The sequence below is a fragment of the Phyllostomus hastatus genome, unplaced genomic scaffold (genome assembly GCF_019186645.2).
Source record: "Phyllostomus hastatus isolate PE091 unplaced genomic scaffold, TTU_PhHast_1.1 phas_scaffold_21, whole genome shotgun sequence".
NCBI lineage: Eukaryota > Metazoa > Chordata > Mammalia > Chiroptera > Phyllostomidae > Phyllostomus > Phyllostomus hastatus.
This window is the reverse complement of record NW_025334017.1, coordinates 39,191,405-39,209,032: the sequence shown is the minus strand read 5'-3', so window position 1 is coordinate 39,209,032 and position 17,628 is coordinate 39,191,405. Positions and strand designations below refer to the sequence as shown.

The 17,628-nt window shown below is 51.2% G+C and overlaps 3 protein-coding genes across 14 annotated transcripts in view; 2 read left to right on the top strand and 1 right to left on the bottom strand.

Moving 5' to 3' along the window:
- The window catches only part of MTSS1 (MTSS I-BAR domain containing 1), a 136,260-nt gene extending 126,747 nt beyond the window's left edge, over positions 1-9,513 (top strand). For 4 of the 6 annotated variants that reach the window (XM_045860768.1, XM_045860767.1, XM_045860771.1 and 1 more), the window contains 4 exons: positions 3,285-3,479; positions 4,602-4,775; positions 5,133-5,295; positions 6,606-9,513. In XM_045860768.1, the coding sequence (XP_045716724.1) occupies positions 3,285-3,479; positions 4,602-4,775; positions 5,133-5,295; positions 6,606-7,306 (1,233 nt within the window). In that variant the 3' untranslated portion in view covers positions 7,307-9,513. Of the gene's footprint in view, positions 1-2,176; positions 2,297-3,284; positions 3,480-4,601; positions 4,776-5,132; positions 5,296-6,605 lie in introns of all 6 variants that reach the window. The other 2 variants (XM_045860773.1, XM_045860770.1) reach the window with 2 other exon arrangements.
- An 812-nt stretch (positions 9,514-10,325) lies between these two features.
- Positions 10,326-14,701, bottom strand: NDUFB9 (NADH:ubiquinone oxidoreductase subunit B9). The gene is made up of 4 exons (XM_045861125.1): positions 14,569-14,701; positions 13,520-13,712; positions 12,689-12,802; positions 10,326-10,552 (listed from the first exon to the last, which is right to left on the bottom strand). Exons 1-4 carry the CDS (start codon positions 14,667-14,669, stop codon positions 10,421-10,423), a joined length of 540 nt encoding a protein of 179 aa, XP_045717081.1. The 5' UTR covers positions 14,670-14,701; the 3' UTR covers positions 10,326-10,420.
- Positions 14,668-17,628, top strand: part of TATDN1 (TatD DNase domain containing 1) — a 30,144-nt gene continuing 27,183 nt past the window's right edge. For 2 of the 7 annotated variants that reach the window (XM_045861114.1, XM_045861121.1), the window contains exon 1: positions 14,770-14,816. In XM_045861114.1, coding sequence (XP_045717070.1) covers positions 14,774-14,816 — 43 coding nt within the window. In that variant the 5' untranslated portion in view covers positions 14,770-14,773. Of the gene's footprint in view, positions 14,817-17,628 lie in introns of all 7 variants that reach the window. The other 5 variants (XM_045861120.1, XM_045861113.1, XM_045861123.1 and 2 more) reach the window with 5 other exon arrangements.

Here is a 17,628-nt window from a genome sequence, read left to right as displayed (position 1 = left end):
AGATGATGAGAGGGAGCTGCCTGCGCCGCACGGCTGTGCGGTGTGGCCTGCAGGTTGAGGACCTGGAAGGGGGTTTCTGACGCCTGGCCCAGAAGCCTTCCTGCCGCACCTCAGCCGCAGGGCGGCCCTGGGAGAGTGTCTGGGGCAGCACTGGGCACTGAGCAAGGGCCTGAGGTGCTGTGGGAACCCAGGCCCGGAGGCCTCCTGCCTGAGGTGTCTGACCTCCGTGACTCGGAGCTCTCAATGCCCCACCTATTCCCTGTGGCGTTTGTTCAGCTGTCCCTGTAGACCGTGGCTTCTGCCCCTCTTCCTGGGGGAGAGACTCGCTTTCAAACAGACGGTCTGGGCCGAGATCTGCGGCTTTAAGTTCTGATGTGCTTGTCCCCGCTGGGGTGCTTCAGCTTGGCCTCTAAGGTGTCCCCACCCATCCTGCACCCATCTCCACCACGTGCAACGCTGAACCACACTTGTGTGTCTCTCCCAGGTGGAGTGTGAATGATGGGAAGGAAAGCAGGCTTTTGCAGTGCCTCAAAGTCTATTCAAGTGTGTAGCATAATTCTGTGTGTTTTTAATCAACTGACAAATTAACCCAGGCTTGTGCACTGACACCCATTTCTAAAAAGAGAGGGGCCACATGCTTGGGCTTTGTTCTCGAGGACTGTGCGTGGGTCAGGCTGAAGCGAGTGTTTCTGCCTCTAGCAGCGCGGCGGGAAGCAGAAGGTGGTGGCTGGGACGTACTTACCTCTCAGAGCTGGCACCCAGATACCCTTGGCCAGCAACTTTAGTTTCAGCAAGCTCAGCGTGCTGCAAAATCTAAAAGAAAAATCTGATTTTTTTTAAAGCACTGCTGCTACTTATAATTAGAAAGCAGAGAGAAAATTCAGGGAAACTGTACAAGTCACACAGGCCAGAGGAGGCAGTCTCTCAACGGCTTAATGCCGTCTCTATCGAGGGTGGGACGAAGGGGAGACACGCATCTGTGGGGTGAGAGCCCCTCGATTCCCCACGCAGCCACGTGGACAGAAATGGATGCCATGTGGCTGGATGTCTTCAGAACTCTCCCTTTTTCCTCCGAGCAGACTGTGCCCGCCCCCGAGTGCGCCCAGCAGTGGGCCCTGCTCGTGGTGCGGGTGTTTTCCTAGAGCTGCCGCCTCTGCCAGGGCGAGAGTGAGCACAGACCAAAAAAGATGTGCACCTGCCGTCCCGGGCTGGTTTGCTGGTCCTTATTCCAAGCTGAACGTAGGTGGGTTAGAGGAACCAAAATAAAAGCCCTGGGAAATTATAGTGATAACTGAACTTCCTTTACACTTGGTTAAGCACTGTATACAGACACACACATGTGCATGTAAAATCTGGTTTTCGCTTCATCGTTAGATATTATTGCTCTCCATTCTAAAGATGAAAGTCGAGGTTTGGAGATATTAAGCCCATGGCTCCTTGACAGACAAGTGGCAGAAACAGGACTTAAATCCAAACCTTAAGACTCCAACCCCGGACTGCTAGCCAGACACGGAGCTCGGTGAGCGGCCGGGGTGTCCACCATGCAGCTACGGCTCCACGGAGCCGCTGGCATTGTGTGGGGTGTCTTCTGGGTTCCTCGCCCCTGCAGGGTGGGGCAGCTCTCACTCTGTCCCTTTGCAGGAACCTTTCTTTCTTTGGAGGCTGGAAGGGGTGATGGAAACATGAGCCCTGCCTCCTAGACAGTGAACACAGGAACGCTCCTGGGGGAGTGAGGGTAGACCCCAGCGGGGCTGGGCTTCTGTAAACACCTGGGATGAGCCAGAGGTGGCGGAAGGGGGCCCAGTTTACACGGAAGAGATGGCGGTTGTCACCCATCCACTCAGTGACCTCGAGCGCCTGCCGTAAGCCAGCACAGGACTAGACGCACACAAACTGGGGTCCTGGGGGCTGACAGTCTGGTGGTCCGGGCATTGCTGGGTCTCACACTTCTTTTCAAGGGCTTGAAAACCTCTGCGTGTGCAGCTTCGGGGAAAAAATAACCCTAACGCTCTGCTTCTCTCATCCTTCCCTCTTCTATGTATACGTTTGTCTCTCTGTGCGTGCTCTTCCCCAACCCCATTTTTTTTTTTAAATTTACGGTTACTTTTTGCTGGTGTGTGGTCTGGATTCTGTTGGTCCCCCCGTGTGGTCCCCCTCCTCCCCCCACCTGCTGCAGAACTCGTCCAGCTCGGCCTCCTCGGAAGCCTCCGAAACCTGCCAGTCAGTGAGCGAGTGCAGCTCGCCCACCTCAGTCAGCTCAGGCTCCACCATGGGCGCCTGGGCCTCCACAGAGAAGGTGACCGACCCGGGTCCCAGCCACCGCGGTCCCACCTCTCCCCACCCCCGACCCCTCCCCTGCCTGCCGCTTGTGTCTCGGGCGCAGGAACCTGCAAACTCAAAATCTACACCAAGAGCTTGGGGATGAGGGGGATGAGGTTGAGGCCATTTTCCCTGAGTGGGTGTCTGGCTCCCAAGCAATGAGTGTGAGGTCGTCACAAGGTCGTCCAGAGGGAGAGGCAGGGCTATGGGGAATTCGGAGGTGTGAAGGCTTCTTCCCAGAACAGTGTTGTGTTCTCATCCGTCTCTTCTCCCCAGCGCCCCGCCTGCTGACACCTCCCTGTCACCATACTGTTGGGTGTGACATTTCACTGTCAGAGACTGTGTGCTTTCCCCACCTTTGAGTTTGCAAACCGCCCCCTATTCACCCCGATTTGGAATTATGAACAGTGTGATGATTTTGGATGAGGACGCTTTAGAATTTTTAAATTTGCATAATGAGAGGAGCAAATCACCATCGCCTGAAAGAATGTTTTGTTATAAATACTCAGAAATCATTGAGAACGTCACAGATGAAGGACACTGATCAATTTCCAAACTACTGACAGATTATAGATGCACTACTTCCTCGACTGAATACCGTATTTTGCCGTGTATAATGCACACCCACATTTTGGTGTGTGTCATACACGGGGTTATTATAACCATGGTATGTGATCATTATACCCAGGTATAATGTGCACCCTTATTTTGCCCTCAAAAACTTGGGCAAAAAAGTGCGCATTATACACAGCAAAATACGGTACTTACTTGGTGTCAAGTAAATCAGTTGTGCATTCTTTGCACGGGCTCCTGTCTCCTGCGTCCTGGACCACCCACGAGCAGAGAGCCCCGATGTTTGTTTGTAACTGTTCCGGTCTTCCCCTCCGTTGAATGTCAATGCCATCCACACTCGTCCTGTTATATTAATTTTTTTTCCTTTTTCCCCTTTTTTGTTTTGTTTCCAGTTGTCTAACGGGTTTTCTCACTATAGTTTATCAAGTGAGTCCCATGTGGGGCCCATGGGGGCAAGTCTTTTCCCTCATTGCCTGCCTGCCTCCCGCCTGCTCCCTCGGGTCACCTCTGTCCACCTTCCAGACTACGCTCATTATTACACCATTGGGCCCGGCATGTTCCCGTCATCTCAGATCCCTAGCTGGAAGGTTTGTGTCTCTCCTCCCTCCCCCCGCCCTTCTCTCTCCTCTCTTGTGGCCTCTGGGCTCACCCCCCTCTGTCCCACCACCTCCTTGCCCTGACTGTCCCCTCGCCCTCTTCCTTCCACATCTGCCTTCTTCCCCATAACGCCTCTCCCTAACTGAACTCCCACGGGAGAGCGAAAAAGCAGCAGGCAGCTTCGAGATAGAGGTTCCCACCAGGAGCTGAGATTGGAGAGCCTCCTGTACTAAACATTGGTTAGCCCAGTTAGAGGGTGGGCACAGGTGGGACCTTCCAGGGAAGTCCGTTCCAAGTTCAGAGTCCCAGTGCTGCCCTCCAGGTGGCTGGCCACCTGAGGGTGTCACTGCGGTTACCAGGCCCTGGGAAGGACTGTCTTCCTCGCCAAGTTCCCCAGACTTCCCCCCCTGAGGCCCTTACTGGGTCAGGATCATTTCCTAGCAAGTCCAACTGATGCCCAGAGGATATTCCGCTTTATTTTGAGAGGAGGTCTCTAATTTGCATAGTGGGCCCCTAGGCTGCCAGCATTTTGAGCAAGTCTTCACTTTGCCCCTCACAAATAGTGTGGACCCTCAGGCTCCTCAAAAATCTTCCAGCTGACCCCAGGGCCTCCTCCTTCCCAAGTGAGGACCTCAGAGGACACTCCCTGAAGTGCCCTTTGGGGCCCAGGTTTCGGAGAGTGGAGCTTCAGCCTCAGGGATAGTGGCTGCAGTTCCTTTAGTGCCCCCTGGTGGCCACTCTGCTCCAGCGAAGCCGTTTGGGGGAGAGGGTTCCGCCTGGTCCCTGGGGACGCCGTCTCCACTGGCTGGGGCCTTCTGACACCAGGCAGTGGGTCAGCTACTAACTAAGAGTCTCCACAGGCCACTGGCCTGGCTGTTGAAGATTTTTAATCTGTGGGCAGATAGGAAGAAATGGGAGGTAAGCAGGGGGTCCCCCAAGGGGTTTCCACGCCCTTTAGAGCCAGGTGAGGGACCGGAGGGGCCCGCTGACCTGTCCCAACCTGAGCTTCCCCCAGGGGGGGCCCAGGTGCCTTCTGTGGGCCGCAGTCCGCAGGGTCCGCAGCCCTCCCAGCGGGAGCGGGCCCTGGCGGCTGACCACACTGTTCCGCTCAGGACTGGGCCAAGCCGGGACCTTATGATCAGCCTCTGGTGAACACCCTACAGCGCCGCAAAGAGAAGCGGGAGCCGGACCCCAGCGGAGGAGGACCCGCCGCTGCGGGCGGCGCGCCTGCCGCTGCCGAGGACGCTCAGAGACCACGGAGCATGACGGTGTCGGCTGCCGCCAGGGTGACGCACTTTTTCTCTGTAGCCAGTTGGACGCCCCCTAGACCTGGCCGGTGTCCAAGTGCGGACCGAGTCAGCCTTGCCGCCCCTGCCCCGCCACTCCCCGCTCTCCAGTTTTTGGAAGACTCCCAGGGGGAAAGCCATCTGTGGGGATCCAGACTTGTAGAACTTTCTAGAGCCTGGGTAGGACCCAAGCAAGGTCATAGCCCTGAGCCTGCAGACAGGTAGGGTTCCCCGGAGCAGACTAGGAGTAATATCCAGGTTCCCCGTCAAAGAGGGATGCGGAAAGGCTCCGGGGACATCAGATGGGGGACTCATGGCCCTGGTGGCTTCTCTGTGTCTCTTTCCTCCAACCTGCAGCCTGGCGAAGAGATGGAGGCTTGTGAGGAGCTGGCCCTGGCCCTGTCGCGGGGCCTCCAGCTGGACACCCAGAGGAGCAGCCGGGACTCGCTGCAGTGCTCCAGCGGCTACAGCACCCAGACGACCACCCCGTGCTGCTCGGAGGACACCATCCCCTCCCAAGGTATGAGGCCGCTGGGCTTCCTGGGGGGGCGCCAGGTGAGGAAGGGGCCGAGGCCCCGGCTACCAGACCGGCTGCAGCACCCTCTCCGTCACCTTGGAATGGCTTTGGAGAGCCGATCTGTCATTGCTGGGTAGCTGCCATCTGAGGACACAGCTGCACTATTGCAGCTTCTTCTGTTTTCCACCATCAGGGTACAGGGTAGTTCCCAATGCGAACCTAGGCGGATGCTGTTAATAGCGTCGTGTGTGTTCTAGCACTTTATTTTCCCATTCGATGTTCACAACCACTGATCTAATAAGTATTTTTATCCCCGTTTTATATACATGGAAACTGAGTCTCCGTAAGTTGCCGAAATTGACACAGCTAATAAGGAGCAGAGCGGGAGCTGGCCCCTAAGGTCTGTTAGAGTCTGGAGCCCAAGCTCGTAACCCAGATCCTCCGTCAACCGCCACCCCGTCCCCACGGCACACACAGGCCAGCAGGATGGCGATACAGCGGCAGCTAGAATAGGTCTGTGATAGCTGACTAAGCCTATTTGTCGTTCAACGGCCAAAGCCTCTAAGGCAGGGATTTGCTGCCCAGAGGACCGTTGGCAGTGTCTGGAGACATTTTGGGCTGTCACGACTGGAGGGGGTGCTGCAGTCCCCCAGTAGGGGGCCAGGCATGCTGCTGAACATCCTGCAATGCACTGCACAGCCCCCTTACCCACCTGCAGCAAGGAGTTCACCCAGTCCCCGGGCTAGTAGTGTTGTCACTCAGAAACCCGCCCTCATCTGTAAGCCTCCCCTCCCACGTGACACCATTTTTTGAGAAAAGGTGAGCACACTTCATTGATGGACCTACTTTGTACCTGTTTTCAGGGATCCATTGCCAGTAGTGCGCACCTCACGAGCTTGTCATAGGGAGCTGGTAGGGTCTGAGGTAGTGTGGTTGAGGTTTGTCTCTCATGCTGAATTCTGGTCTGGAGGGTTTGTGGGATTTCTTTCCACGCCCTCATTCCTCCCAGAGATGCTCGGGGGTAGCTCCGCCTCAGCCTGGCAGTTCCACATTTGTCACCTCTCCCCAGTATTTCAGTGTGTGCCTACCACGACCAGCACTGTTGTGGGGGCCCCGGGTCATATCAGTGAACAGAACGAAGGTCCCTGCCTAGTTCTTCCACGTCCAGTCTCTGAGAACAGCTCGGAGGCCGAGGGGAGGCCCGGGACAAGACTGTGGCTCCTTGCCTCCTGGACCTTTTGTCCACCCAAAACTAAAGGATCAGAAAGCAAAGCCTGCTGCCTTGGAGATTCCTAATCAAATCCTATCATCAGTTTCAGATTACGATTATTTCTCTGTAAGTGGTGACCAGGAGGCAGACCAGCAGGAGTTTGACAAGTCCTCCACCATTCCGAGGAACAGTGACATCAGCCAGTCCTACCGACGGATGTTCCAAGCCAAGCGCCCGGCCTCAACTGCCGGCCTCCCCACCACCCTCGGACCTGCTATGGTCACCCCAGGGGTTGCGACCATCCGACGGACCCCTTCCACCAAGCCTTCTGTCCGCCGGGGGACCATTGGAGCGGGTCCCATCCCCATCAAGACGCCCGTGATCCCTGTGAAGACCCCGACCGTCCCAGACCTCCCTGGGGTGTTGCCGGCCCCCCCAGATGGGCCGGAGGAGCGGGGTGAGCACAGCCCCGAGTCACCGTCTGTGGGTGAGGGCCCCCAGGGTGTCACCAGCATCCCCTCCTCACTGTGGAGTGGCCAAGCCGCCGTCAACCCTCCCCTTCCAGGCCCGAAGCCAAGCATCCCGGAGGAGCACAGACAGGCGATTCCGGAGAGCGAGGCCGAAGACCAGGAGAGGGATCCCGCCAGCGCCACTGCCTCCCCAGGCCAGGCTCCAGAGAGCGACCCTGCGGACCTGAGCCCGAGAGAGACCCCGCAAGGAGAAGACATGCTGAACGCCATCCGCAGGGGCGTGAAGCTGAAGAAGACCACGACAAATGACCGCTCAGCCCCTCGCTTCTCTTAGGTGCATCGGAAATGCTGCCAGTGGGGAATGAACTGTTTCATTAATAAAACCTAATTTGTCTTGATCCATTCCAATCTATAATCAAACCGATTTTGTAGGCAACTCAGAATACAGCTCTTTTGAACGTACTTGACACCTTTAGATAAGAATTAAAAGCAACATGTAACTGACATGACCTTGATCTTTTAATTTGTAAATATTGACAGTTTTCTTTCTGCACATTTTAATCTTAGCTTCCCTTTTAATTTTTCTGAAGGTGCCAAATTCCATTTAACTTTTTTACAAGTCTTTGTAAAATTTTAAATGCATAAGGGTGGGGGGGTCAGGGCAGGGGAATCATGAAGTAGTTAACTTCAGAAAAAAGGGGTAACTTTTTCTTTTCTCTCTCTCTTTTTCCCCCTGCAAGCTTTTGTAGATGCACTGTAGTTAGTAGTCTGGCTTAGAAGCAAATTCAAGTTATTTTAATGTACAAACAAAATGGTGAGGGGTAAAGTCTTCGTTTAAATATACTCTGTTCCGAATGAGCAAAGCGGTAGTAAGAGTTGATGAGCAATATGCAGAGGGAAGTGAATCCGGGGACGGCGGACTGTTGGGATTGGGGGGAGGGCCGTGGGAGGGGCACACTTTCAACATAGCCGATCCTGTCACATTTAAGAGTAGCCTCGTAGGTTGAATTTCTAGTAGCTTCATGGTTAATGCATCCGAATAAGCCATACTGGATTGCAGTGTTTGTTTCTGTAGGGTGTTTAAGGAATTCCTTTCCCCCACGATTCCTCTCGACTGCACACAGCACCCGCCTCCAGTCCCGTGCATGCTGCCGCCACCAGGTAGACTAGAACCCCGCTTCAGTTACTCGTCCGTTACACCTGTTTCCATTGAATCCAGTACATCCGAAAGGGTAAGGCAGTTTCAAAAATGTGAAAATACTTAAAACACGATAGCAGGGAATTCTTAGATAATAGCGAATGCCTTTTACTTAACTGTGCCCAGCAGGCTGGGCACGTTGGAAAGCCCAAATATTTTGACAAAACTTGAGTGGATTTAACAAGAGTAACCAGCTCAGAGTCCAGCAACTTGCCGATGTGTTTACCAATCCGGGGGCTTGTTTTTCTTGATTGGCTTCATACTAAACAATGGAGAGAGGAGGATTTCTTTATTGTTACTCGGAATCTGACCACTAGACTGTCCCTTTTTTTGTTTTGTTTTTTTGGGTATTCTAGGTAATGTATTTTGGAATGGATTTATGTCTTTTCTTCTTTAAGTGAAAGTTAAATTTGTTATAATGCCTATCCCCTAAAGCCAGCAAGGATTTGTAGATTTAGAGGGGTTGTGTTTGGAGAATACAAACATGAAAAAGAAAGCAAACGCCTTAGCAGTTGGGTCAGATGTAAGAGCTCCCTTTTGACGGAAGCCGTCAAGAGGTAGGAGCCCGGTGGGTCCCACAGACCCTGCAGATTTCTGTTGGCTTGTATCTTCAATGACATAATCTTATGCTTTAATACATAACTGCATTGGATGTGAGAGTAACATACCTGTATAGTCACTGTTCTATATATTAACATGTAACACTGCTGTGATTGCTCAAGGACATTTTATGTTATGGCTTTAAAGCAAAGGCATGATTATTAGAAACTATTTAAGCTTTTTTTTTTCCTTTGAAAAACAAGCTCCTTTTACAGACTGTAAGCAACAGTAGTGCCTGTGGTTTAGCCCACCAATCTTGACGACTAAAAGTAGCTGATGCATTGTGCATATGATGCTTGAGATGGTTTTTGCAAAAGCAGAAATCACTACAAGGTAATCACAATAGATAAAAGTGGTATTTTAAACCTTTGAGATAAATGGATGTGACTGTACCTTGGTACAGCTTCTCACTTGTTTAGTTTTTAAACGTTAGTAATAATCTGAAGAAATTTAATATAAAACGTTGCCAAATTCAATGTAGAAAGAATGTGACGAAACACCTTGGGTAGTCCTGTTTGTGTTTTTGCATATTGTAAAAGCAGTGTCACAGCTAAAAATAAAGAAATCGTTTCTAAGGTAAATTATTGGTGTTTAGTTGCTAGTTTGTACTGAGAGTTGACCTCTCCCTGTGCAGTTTTTTTGTTCTAAACTTGTATAAATAACAATTGTGTAATGTGTTTCCCTTCTACCTTGTAACAATTGCTTCAGTCTACATTATAAATAAAGAACCACTAGAAAAAAAAGAGAGTTCTGTATTTCAAGTCTTATTAAAATCCAGTTGGTCTTCATCAAATGCTAGAAAATGGACTGAGACTGACTAAGCTTACTTAGAAAACTGGCAACACGTTCTTTTCTTGATGATTTGAGCCTGACGGACGCCAGCTCCTGAACCGATCACTGAATTCACTGAATGCAGCTCTGAAGAGCTGTCAAGAGCCAAAGGCAGCTGGGTCTGCTCGGCCGTGTTTAGAGTGGCCTTACCTCTGAAAGGAACTTCTTCACATGTGTAGAATCCTGCTGTGCCCTCACCTGTGAGTCTGCTGGCAACCCAAGCTATGGCACAGGAAGCAGAGGTGGAAAACTGCCTCTAAAGTAACTGCCACAAAAGTTTCACCCCAGACCGGACCCTTTAACCCCACTCATCGAACTTCCACTTCAGAGAGGACCCCATAAACTCCAGGCCTATTTGTTGAATGTGTGTCTCTTAGAAAAGTTGTCGTTTAATTGAAACTAAAATTCCATCACAGAATCTTTAGAAAACCAAGACAGTATCATATCGTAAGTCCTTAGTATTAGCATACCTTCCCTTCTCAGCTTCCTGTTCCCCTGGACACAGGGGCTAAATTAGGCCCTCAGCTAGTCTGTTCAGCTCAGTCTGCACAGCAAACCGTGTAGGCTTCGCTCTGCAGCTTCCCCTTGCTGACAGCACGTGCTAGCTACAGACTTAATGGGGAAGAAGAGAACGCATCCGACCGGCCACACCTCCCACACTTCCCTTTACACGCACACCTGTGAGACAGTGGCATGTTACTCCTCAGACAGAAGAACACATCAGTCACACCCTGTTACTTTTATTAGGGCAAGTGCGTATTTCCTGTAAATCGTTTCACTTGCAACCACGACCAGTGAGGTGTCTTCCCCTCTCGTTCCCTATGTGGGCCGCTCCCGGGGCCTGGTCACAATGTGCCACCACAGAGGGGGCAGATCACCTTCCTTGCGGGCTGGGGGCAACGCTTCGGTGCTGGGACCACCAGCCAAAGTTTCCTGCTGCAGCTGCTTGACCTGGAAGGGGCAAGGCAGGAATGATTAGAAGAGGAGCTGGACTGTGGAGTCCACTGCAGTGAAGCTCTGTTCCTGCCGTCTGCCACGTTACACACTGTCTGAGCCTCACTACCGAAAGCAGTGTTTTTTATTATACATACCTGCTTTATTTTCATACCCACGCCTTAGCTCGGAAAACGCACTCTCAAAGCCTTGCCCATTCTTAAAACAGCAAAGCTAAGAAAACAGCCCCCATCCGACCTTATTCATTAACCAAAACCACAATTACTGTTCCATTTCGCCTTGTCGTGCACCCCCACCTGTATCCCTCCCCCAATAACAATGAATGTTTGTGTCTCAGCTAAGTGTTCTCCAAAAGCACCATTACGAAATCTCAATTTTATACATATTAAGGATGTTAATTTTAAAGCCTCACCCCCAGAGCAACCAGGACAAGTAACACAAAATCACATGCAAAAATGTGCTTGGTTCTGCCTGATGTTGCCCAGCTACCCCCAGTTCCTGGAACCTCCAGGACTATCGTGGTCCTAATAGCGGAGGAAACCTAGAGCCCCACTTGCCGAACAACCACTTCTGGGTCGTGGGCAACCTGAGCCTCCGGCACGTGTGCTGTTTAGTAACGTGGAACGGACAACAGCAGAGGAGGAAAGTTTCTGTGGCGAGGAGGGAGTGCAATAGTGACAGCTGCAGCGTGAACCTGCTGCTCGCCGTGAATCGGCACACCTGCAGTTTCCACGCGCTCACACCAAGGCCTCCGTGCATGCCTGGGGTCCCAAGCCTCCTCTGAAAGACGTCCTCCTCCGCCTATCCCATGCCTCGTCAACATTGTCAGCTGCTCCCTCGCCCCCAAATCTAATCAGCATATATGCACCCTTGTTTCTTGTCTTAGGAAATAAACAATCCCTTGGCCTCCAGTGACTGTTGTCAGCAAAACATCCCAAGAATCAGCTCTCCCTCCTGTCTTCTCTTCCTTACTTCCTGCTCAATCACTGCTGTCAGGTGATTAAATCCTCCAGAGAAGGGTCCAGCCAAGCCCACTAATGCCCCTCCTGAATCCAAACTCCTTGGACATTATTTCCAGTCCTCACTCTGTTCCCCCTTTTAGTAACTTTCTGCAAAGATGACCTGGCCCTGGCCATCCTGAAACACTTCCTCCTGGACCCTGCGCCACACCCCCGACTGCCCCTCCCCCTTGCCAGAGGCTCCTCAGTCTCCGCCTCCTGACCTCCACAGGTGGGAGTGCCTGCAACTGCTCTCTCTCTAGTCTCCCGCAAGGTTCTCATCCATTTCCGTGGCTTTGAAAACAACAGTCAGCTCACAAATTTCTATTTCAAGCTCAAAGCTCTCCTTTCAGGCCCAGGTTCCTGTATCCAATGTCACCTACTGACATCTGCGCTTAATGTCTCACAGACTTCTCAAATTTAACATTCCTCAATTTAACACACTTAAAACTGAGCACCTGACTGTCCCGACACCTGCTTCCCCCACCTTCTCTGTCTCAATCAACACCATCACCAAACTCGGTGTTAAAGCTGAAAACCTGGAAATCATTCTTGAGTTCTCACGGTCTCTCACCACCCCAGCCCCTCCATCCAATCAACCTCCATGCCCCTCCACACCATCCCCTGAACCCACCTCACCCCACACCCACTGCACCCACCCTGGTGCTGGCTGTCAGAATCCTGACCGAACTGCAGTAACCCCAGATCGGTCCCTCCACTCCTCACCGTACCCTCTCCAATGTGTCCTTCACACTACAACAGGACTGAGCTGTCAGAAACGTGAAGCAGACATCATATGATGACCGCAGAGTGTGCAAGGCACTGGTGGAGAGGGAGGGTGAGTGATAACAGGGCTCGGCGTGAAGGTCAGGTAGAGGACTGAGGAGGAGGAGGAGGATGCCAAATTTGAGGCCAGAAAACCCAAGAGACCAGGCAAGGCAGCGTAACCTGTTTGGGAGATGGTTGTGAATGTTACATGAGCTCACCTAGAAATGAAGTACGTGTGAGAGGCAAGGGGCCAGGGTAACTGCCATACGTGGATTCTGGACCTCCTCAGCGGGGAACAAAACCTGAGCCCCTTCCGGGTGTTGACCACGTGGGCCGAACGATACGGTAAAACGCAGGGCAGACTCACCTCTCGCTCCCAGCTTTCCCTCCGCAGTTTCTTCCACTGCTCTCTCTTGGCAAAGTAATCGGGATACATTGCCTTCTCTGAAGGATGCCAGTCATCTAAGCACCACTCAGGAACCTGTCCGGAGAGAAAATCATGACGTCATTACACAAGGTACAGTTACATACCACTGATGGGTCCTACACAAGATAAACGTCAAGGTGCATGGTGATAACCTCTGCAAGTCCCAGACTGCTGCTGACACCAGGCAATGAACGGCAGAGGACAAGCAGGCACCAACATAAAGAGAATGCCTCACCCGCGGCCTGCAGGCCGCACGCGGCTCGGGATGGCTGTGAACACAGCCCAATGCAAAATCATAAATTAACTTAAAACATTATGAGATTTTTTTTGTGTGATTATGTGTCACAATGTGCTTAATGTGTGGCCCCAGAGACACCGAAAGGTTGGACACCCCTGCTTAGAGTGACACAGCCTGGGGTTGACAACCAGCAAGGTCAGGCCAGAAAGAGCTGGCATCATTCTGGTTGTCCCCTAAACATCGAATGGGTGTATGTTCTTTGGAAGTATCACCTAGAACTTCTCAGAAATCCAATCCAAGTTGGTTTACCTTCAGGTCCAAAAATGAGTTATATCAAGTAATTTAGCACCCTGCTTTGCCAAGAAAGGTACTACAAGCTGAATTTGGGGCATCTGGGAGAGAGAAAACTGACACCTGAAGACAAGTGTCTACAACCGTCAGGGAAGCAATCTCGCTGCCCCTAAAGGGTAAGTGGACCTGGGGCAACAGAGCCCACCTCTCAGAGCGCAGCTGCCAGTGCAGACCTCACCTACCTTGTAACACTCGTATCTCTCGTAGGAGGTGCCCCCAGGAGAGTCCGGGAAGGTGTATGGCTGAGGATGCTGGTTGTGCCAGAATTCCTTCTCCGCCTCTCTCAGCAGCTGGGTGGCCTTCACCATATCCGTTTCATTCTTATGTTCTTCAAACCGAGCCCTCAACAGACATGCAAAGTACCGGTATTTGTCCCTTAAACCGAAATGATTTTGGATATTAGAAATGTTATCTCCTCATCCAGACCTTTTCCATCATGTTTGAGGTTTTTCCCAAAAACTTCTGATAAGGGAGTACAGGCCTGGCATTCCCACAGCTGGGTTGTCATCTCACCTTGTACTACACCTAGGTCATGGAAAAAATCTATGCTTTATGACTATGTTCTCAGACTGGCCTCAACGGGATAGAGGAAAGAAGAAGTTGTGCAGGAGGGGAAGAAGTAGTGGGATGTGAAGGTAGTGAAATGGGCTGGGTGAAGCTGAAATGAAGAAAGCTGATGGGAAGCTGGGAGACTGCTGATTCGTTGGACTTAAGACACCTGTTTTCATCCTGGTTTGGCCACTGACCAGCTACAATGCCCTGAGCAAGTTACTCTCTATGCCTCTAGGTCCTCATCTGTAAAGTAAGGCTCAGCAGTCCCTAACTCCCAGAGTTGTTGTGAAGACCTGAGAAAATAACGCACATACTACTACTGTTAATATCAGGAACGAGGTCACGAAGACAGCTATTATTCAGTGAGCGCTGGAAGGCGTGACAATTGCAGTTTTAGGCACTTGCCTTTATTTCATTGAACCGTCATGCAGCCCTCCGTGCTGGGCACTGCATCCTTAGAAAACTGACGCCTAGGCCAGAGAAGCAATTCTTCAAGTTCTCGCAGCCCAGGTCGTCGAGGTCTGGACTTGAACCTGGGTCTATGGGCGGACCCTGTGGGGCGGAGGGCCGCCTTCCCAGCCCGTTCCCTGTGTCCTTGAGACGCCCAGCCCCTCGGGGACTCGGCCTCCGTGGGGGTCCCCAGAGTCAGCTCCCCCCGCCCTGGGTCCCCGTCCCCCACCTGTAGATGCACCAGGACTCCAGGTGGCGCAGCGCTCGTTTATAAAGTCGCAGCACCTTCTGCTGGTGGGTCAGGTAGGCCACCGGCGCCGAGAACGCCATGGCGGCCCGCTCACCTTCAGCGGCCGCTGGGGCTCCCGGGAAACGGAAAGCCGGCGGCCAGGGGGTGGGACGGCCGCATCCACTTCCGCTTCCGCTTCCGCTTGATGGAGACCGGCACCGCAGTCATGAGTCGCTTCAAGTTCGTGGGTAAGTTGTTTTTCCGATCCTTGGGCTTTTTTTGTCTCCTCCCGGGCGTCGCTCGCCGGGGCCAGGAGGCCCAGGAAGAGGGTTTTGAAGGCTGCAAGGGCTCTCAGGGGAAGAGGCCGCCGGCGGCTTCTGGGCGCCGGTCGGGTTCTGGTTCTCGGTCGAGGCGCTCGCTTCAAGGCGTGCTTGTTTGTGCAAGTTCCCAAGGGACACGGTTGTGATTTGTGCTCCCTATAACGTGTGTGTAGTGTTCAGTGAAAAGGAAAAAGGTAGCTAAACTGCTAAAAAACAAACAAGAGGCCAGTCACTGTATTCTCCTCTATCCCCACGTGCACCTGCCACCACTTACCTCTCCGTGGCCCCGAGAACCGGAGGGGTAAGAATAGTTACTCCCCGGCACTTAGGGAGCCTGGGGGACGTTGTGAGAGCTAGGTCGGGAGTCCAGTGTTTTGGTGAGCTTAGTTTGCTGTGGAGAGAGTGGAGCTTCTTGGCTAGTTCTTGTGGATTTGTCTGTTTGCTACGCGGTGGTGTCTAGCTTGTTCTCTAAACTCCTGTATTTCCTGTAAACTTGGAGTTATGTCTAAAGGCAAAACAAGTCCAAAACAATTTTAAAATGCTCCGTTTCCTGTCCCTTTGTGTTCCTACATCATAGGTGACAGCGACGTGACGTGCCTCACCGAGCCTAAACAGTGAGGTATTGTTAGGGAGGATAGACAGTAAACCAAGGCAAGGAGGAGGAGGAGGAGACGTGTCTCACCCACTAACTCAGCAGTCCTCAGCCTGACCCCTAATATTGCCAGGTGTTCCAGCATCACAGGAAACACCAGGCTAGCTTGGGAGAAGGGGAGTGCTTGAGATTCTATGTATTGTTTCCACTCTAGGAAAGAAAGCCTTTGAAACTATTCATCCCAAGGCCTGGAAGGCGGGAAAGGGTCCATAGTGCCCAAAGAAAAAGCCCATGAAATGACTTTGGTTAATTGCCTTACCTCTGGTCACTGTCTGCTTTAAGAGGGAGTCCCTAGTGCTTACAGGAATAGCCTATCATAAACTTTGGGTAACTGCCCCAGCTTTAGTTAACTGCCTCCTGTCGTGTATCTGTTTTACAAGATGACCAAATGTGGTCTATAGCAAGTTAAGGATTCGGGCCAACAAACCACCGCACACACCTGCGTTTGGGTAGTCGTGTCTCCCCTGGGGAAGCTGGCACCACCTTTACCCGTCAATCAATATGTAACCTCTTCACCTGTGTGGCGCCAACCATATAAGTCCTGAGAACAAAGGACCTGATGCTCGTGCTGTCCTCACCTTGCTTTACCCTGAACCTGTGCCGTTCACTTCCACCTTAGCAAGGCCTGTTCTCTTCCATGAGAATGCATCATTGATAAACCCCAGCTTACATGCGAATAGACTTGCTGATCTGTAATTCTTTACTGCGTTGGCAAGAAACAAATTTCTCCCGGAACAGTATCTGTTTAGAGATGTGGTTGGTTTTCTTTTAGTTACAAACATCTTTCACTCTCATATTGTTTTGGAAAAAAAAAAACTCATTAATACTGGAAGTGTCTTTTAATAGTAAAGCTGGTACTGCTTTTAAAGCCAGCCAGTAAGAAAAAATCGTACATTTGAATGGACGAATTCCTATACGAAAAGATCTGAATAAGTAAGGTGACGTGCCACTAAATATATGAACCCCTCAATTGCCCCCCTTTTCCCCAAATCAGAAGTAGTAATTTTCCACTTTGCCCTTCCTTTTTAAAAAAATCAGGTCATTCTCACTCCTTTCTCTCATTTCATTAGTTTTCCAAGTTATTATATTTGGCTGGAGCTGGATAGAAATAGATTTTCATACAGTATTTCTTTACTGGTTTTTGAGTTGTGGAAGAAAAGGGGCCACCTGTTAACCAGGGGATGGTCGGAAATTAAAACTTTTTAACTAACATTGGTTGCTGGTGGGTAGTCATGTCCTAAGGCAATATTTTTCCCTAACAAAGGTCAGTCCTCACCTTACCGAAGCCTGTCTGTTGTCTTTTGCATATGGAATAACATACCTGGTAAACATGCCTTTGCAATAACAAGTAGTTTTCCTTTTTCCGGACCCCTGTGCCTGCTCTTTCTTGAGTACATTCAGCTCAAAGTAACCGACACGCCAAAGCTGCAAATTGGGATGGCATGTCTCAACTCAATCAGCAAACGTAAGGTGCTGGAGCCTGTTCATCAAAGCATAGAAAGCAGCTCTAATAGCTAGCTGAGGAATACACTTCAGACAAACTGTATGTCAAAAAGAAAAAGGTTTAGGGCTGTAGTCACGATAGTTTCTCACAGAAAAGGGAAGAAACTGGTGGCTGTGCAAGATACCCTAAAGCCGAAGGCTCGCGTGGGTCCAAAGCTGAATACAGACCTTGGAAGTACACTGTGGCCTAGGGCCTGAGAGGCTGACCTGAGTGGGGAAGAGGCAGGATGTAAGAAGTGGGGTCCCCTGGAATTGGCCTCAGGGTGAGTGAGCTTTGAGGAAGGATTTAGCACCCGTTCCTGTTCGGGTTGAGACAGAGACTTGGAGGCTTCATAACTGAGCCTCTAAACTAATCTTCAGTTCACTTTTAAAATTAATGTCAGAAAGTTTACTTGTTAAATTGGTTTGCTTTGGGGTTTCATTTGTTTTTCACTTCATTTTCCAGGAAAAGATTGCTTTGCAAAAATTCTTCCCTTGCTGCACAAAGGGGAAATGGGCATGAAATGCAGACCCATTCTGTTCTCCTAATAATCATCAATGGTGGGTGACTAAACTGACCCCTGTGCAAGATTATTCTAGAGCAGG

What these genes read in the sequence shown, in the direction of transcription:
- NDUFB9 (XM_045861125.1), bottom strand. Translation starts at nt 14,669, where the DNA reads ATGGCGTTCTCGGCGCCGGTGGCCTACCTGACCCACCAGCAGAAGGTG. An exon ending in AGAGATACGAGTGTTACAAG is followed by an intron (nt 12,803 to 13,519) that starts GTAGGTGAGGTC and finishes CTCTCCGGACAG; the next exon opens with GTTCCTGAGTGGTGCTTAGA. An exon ending in GGGAAAGCTGGGAGCGAGAG is followed by an intron (nt 10,553 to 12,688) that starts GTGAGTCTGCCC and finishes TGCCCCTTCCAG; the next exon opens with GTCAAGCAGCTGCAGCAGGA.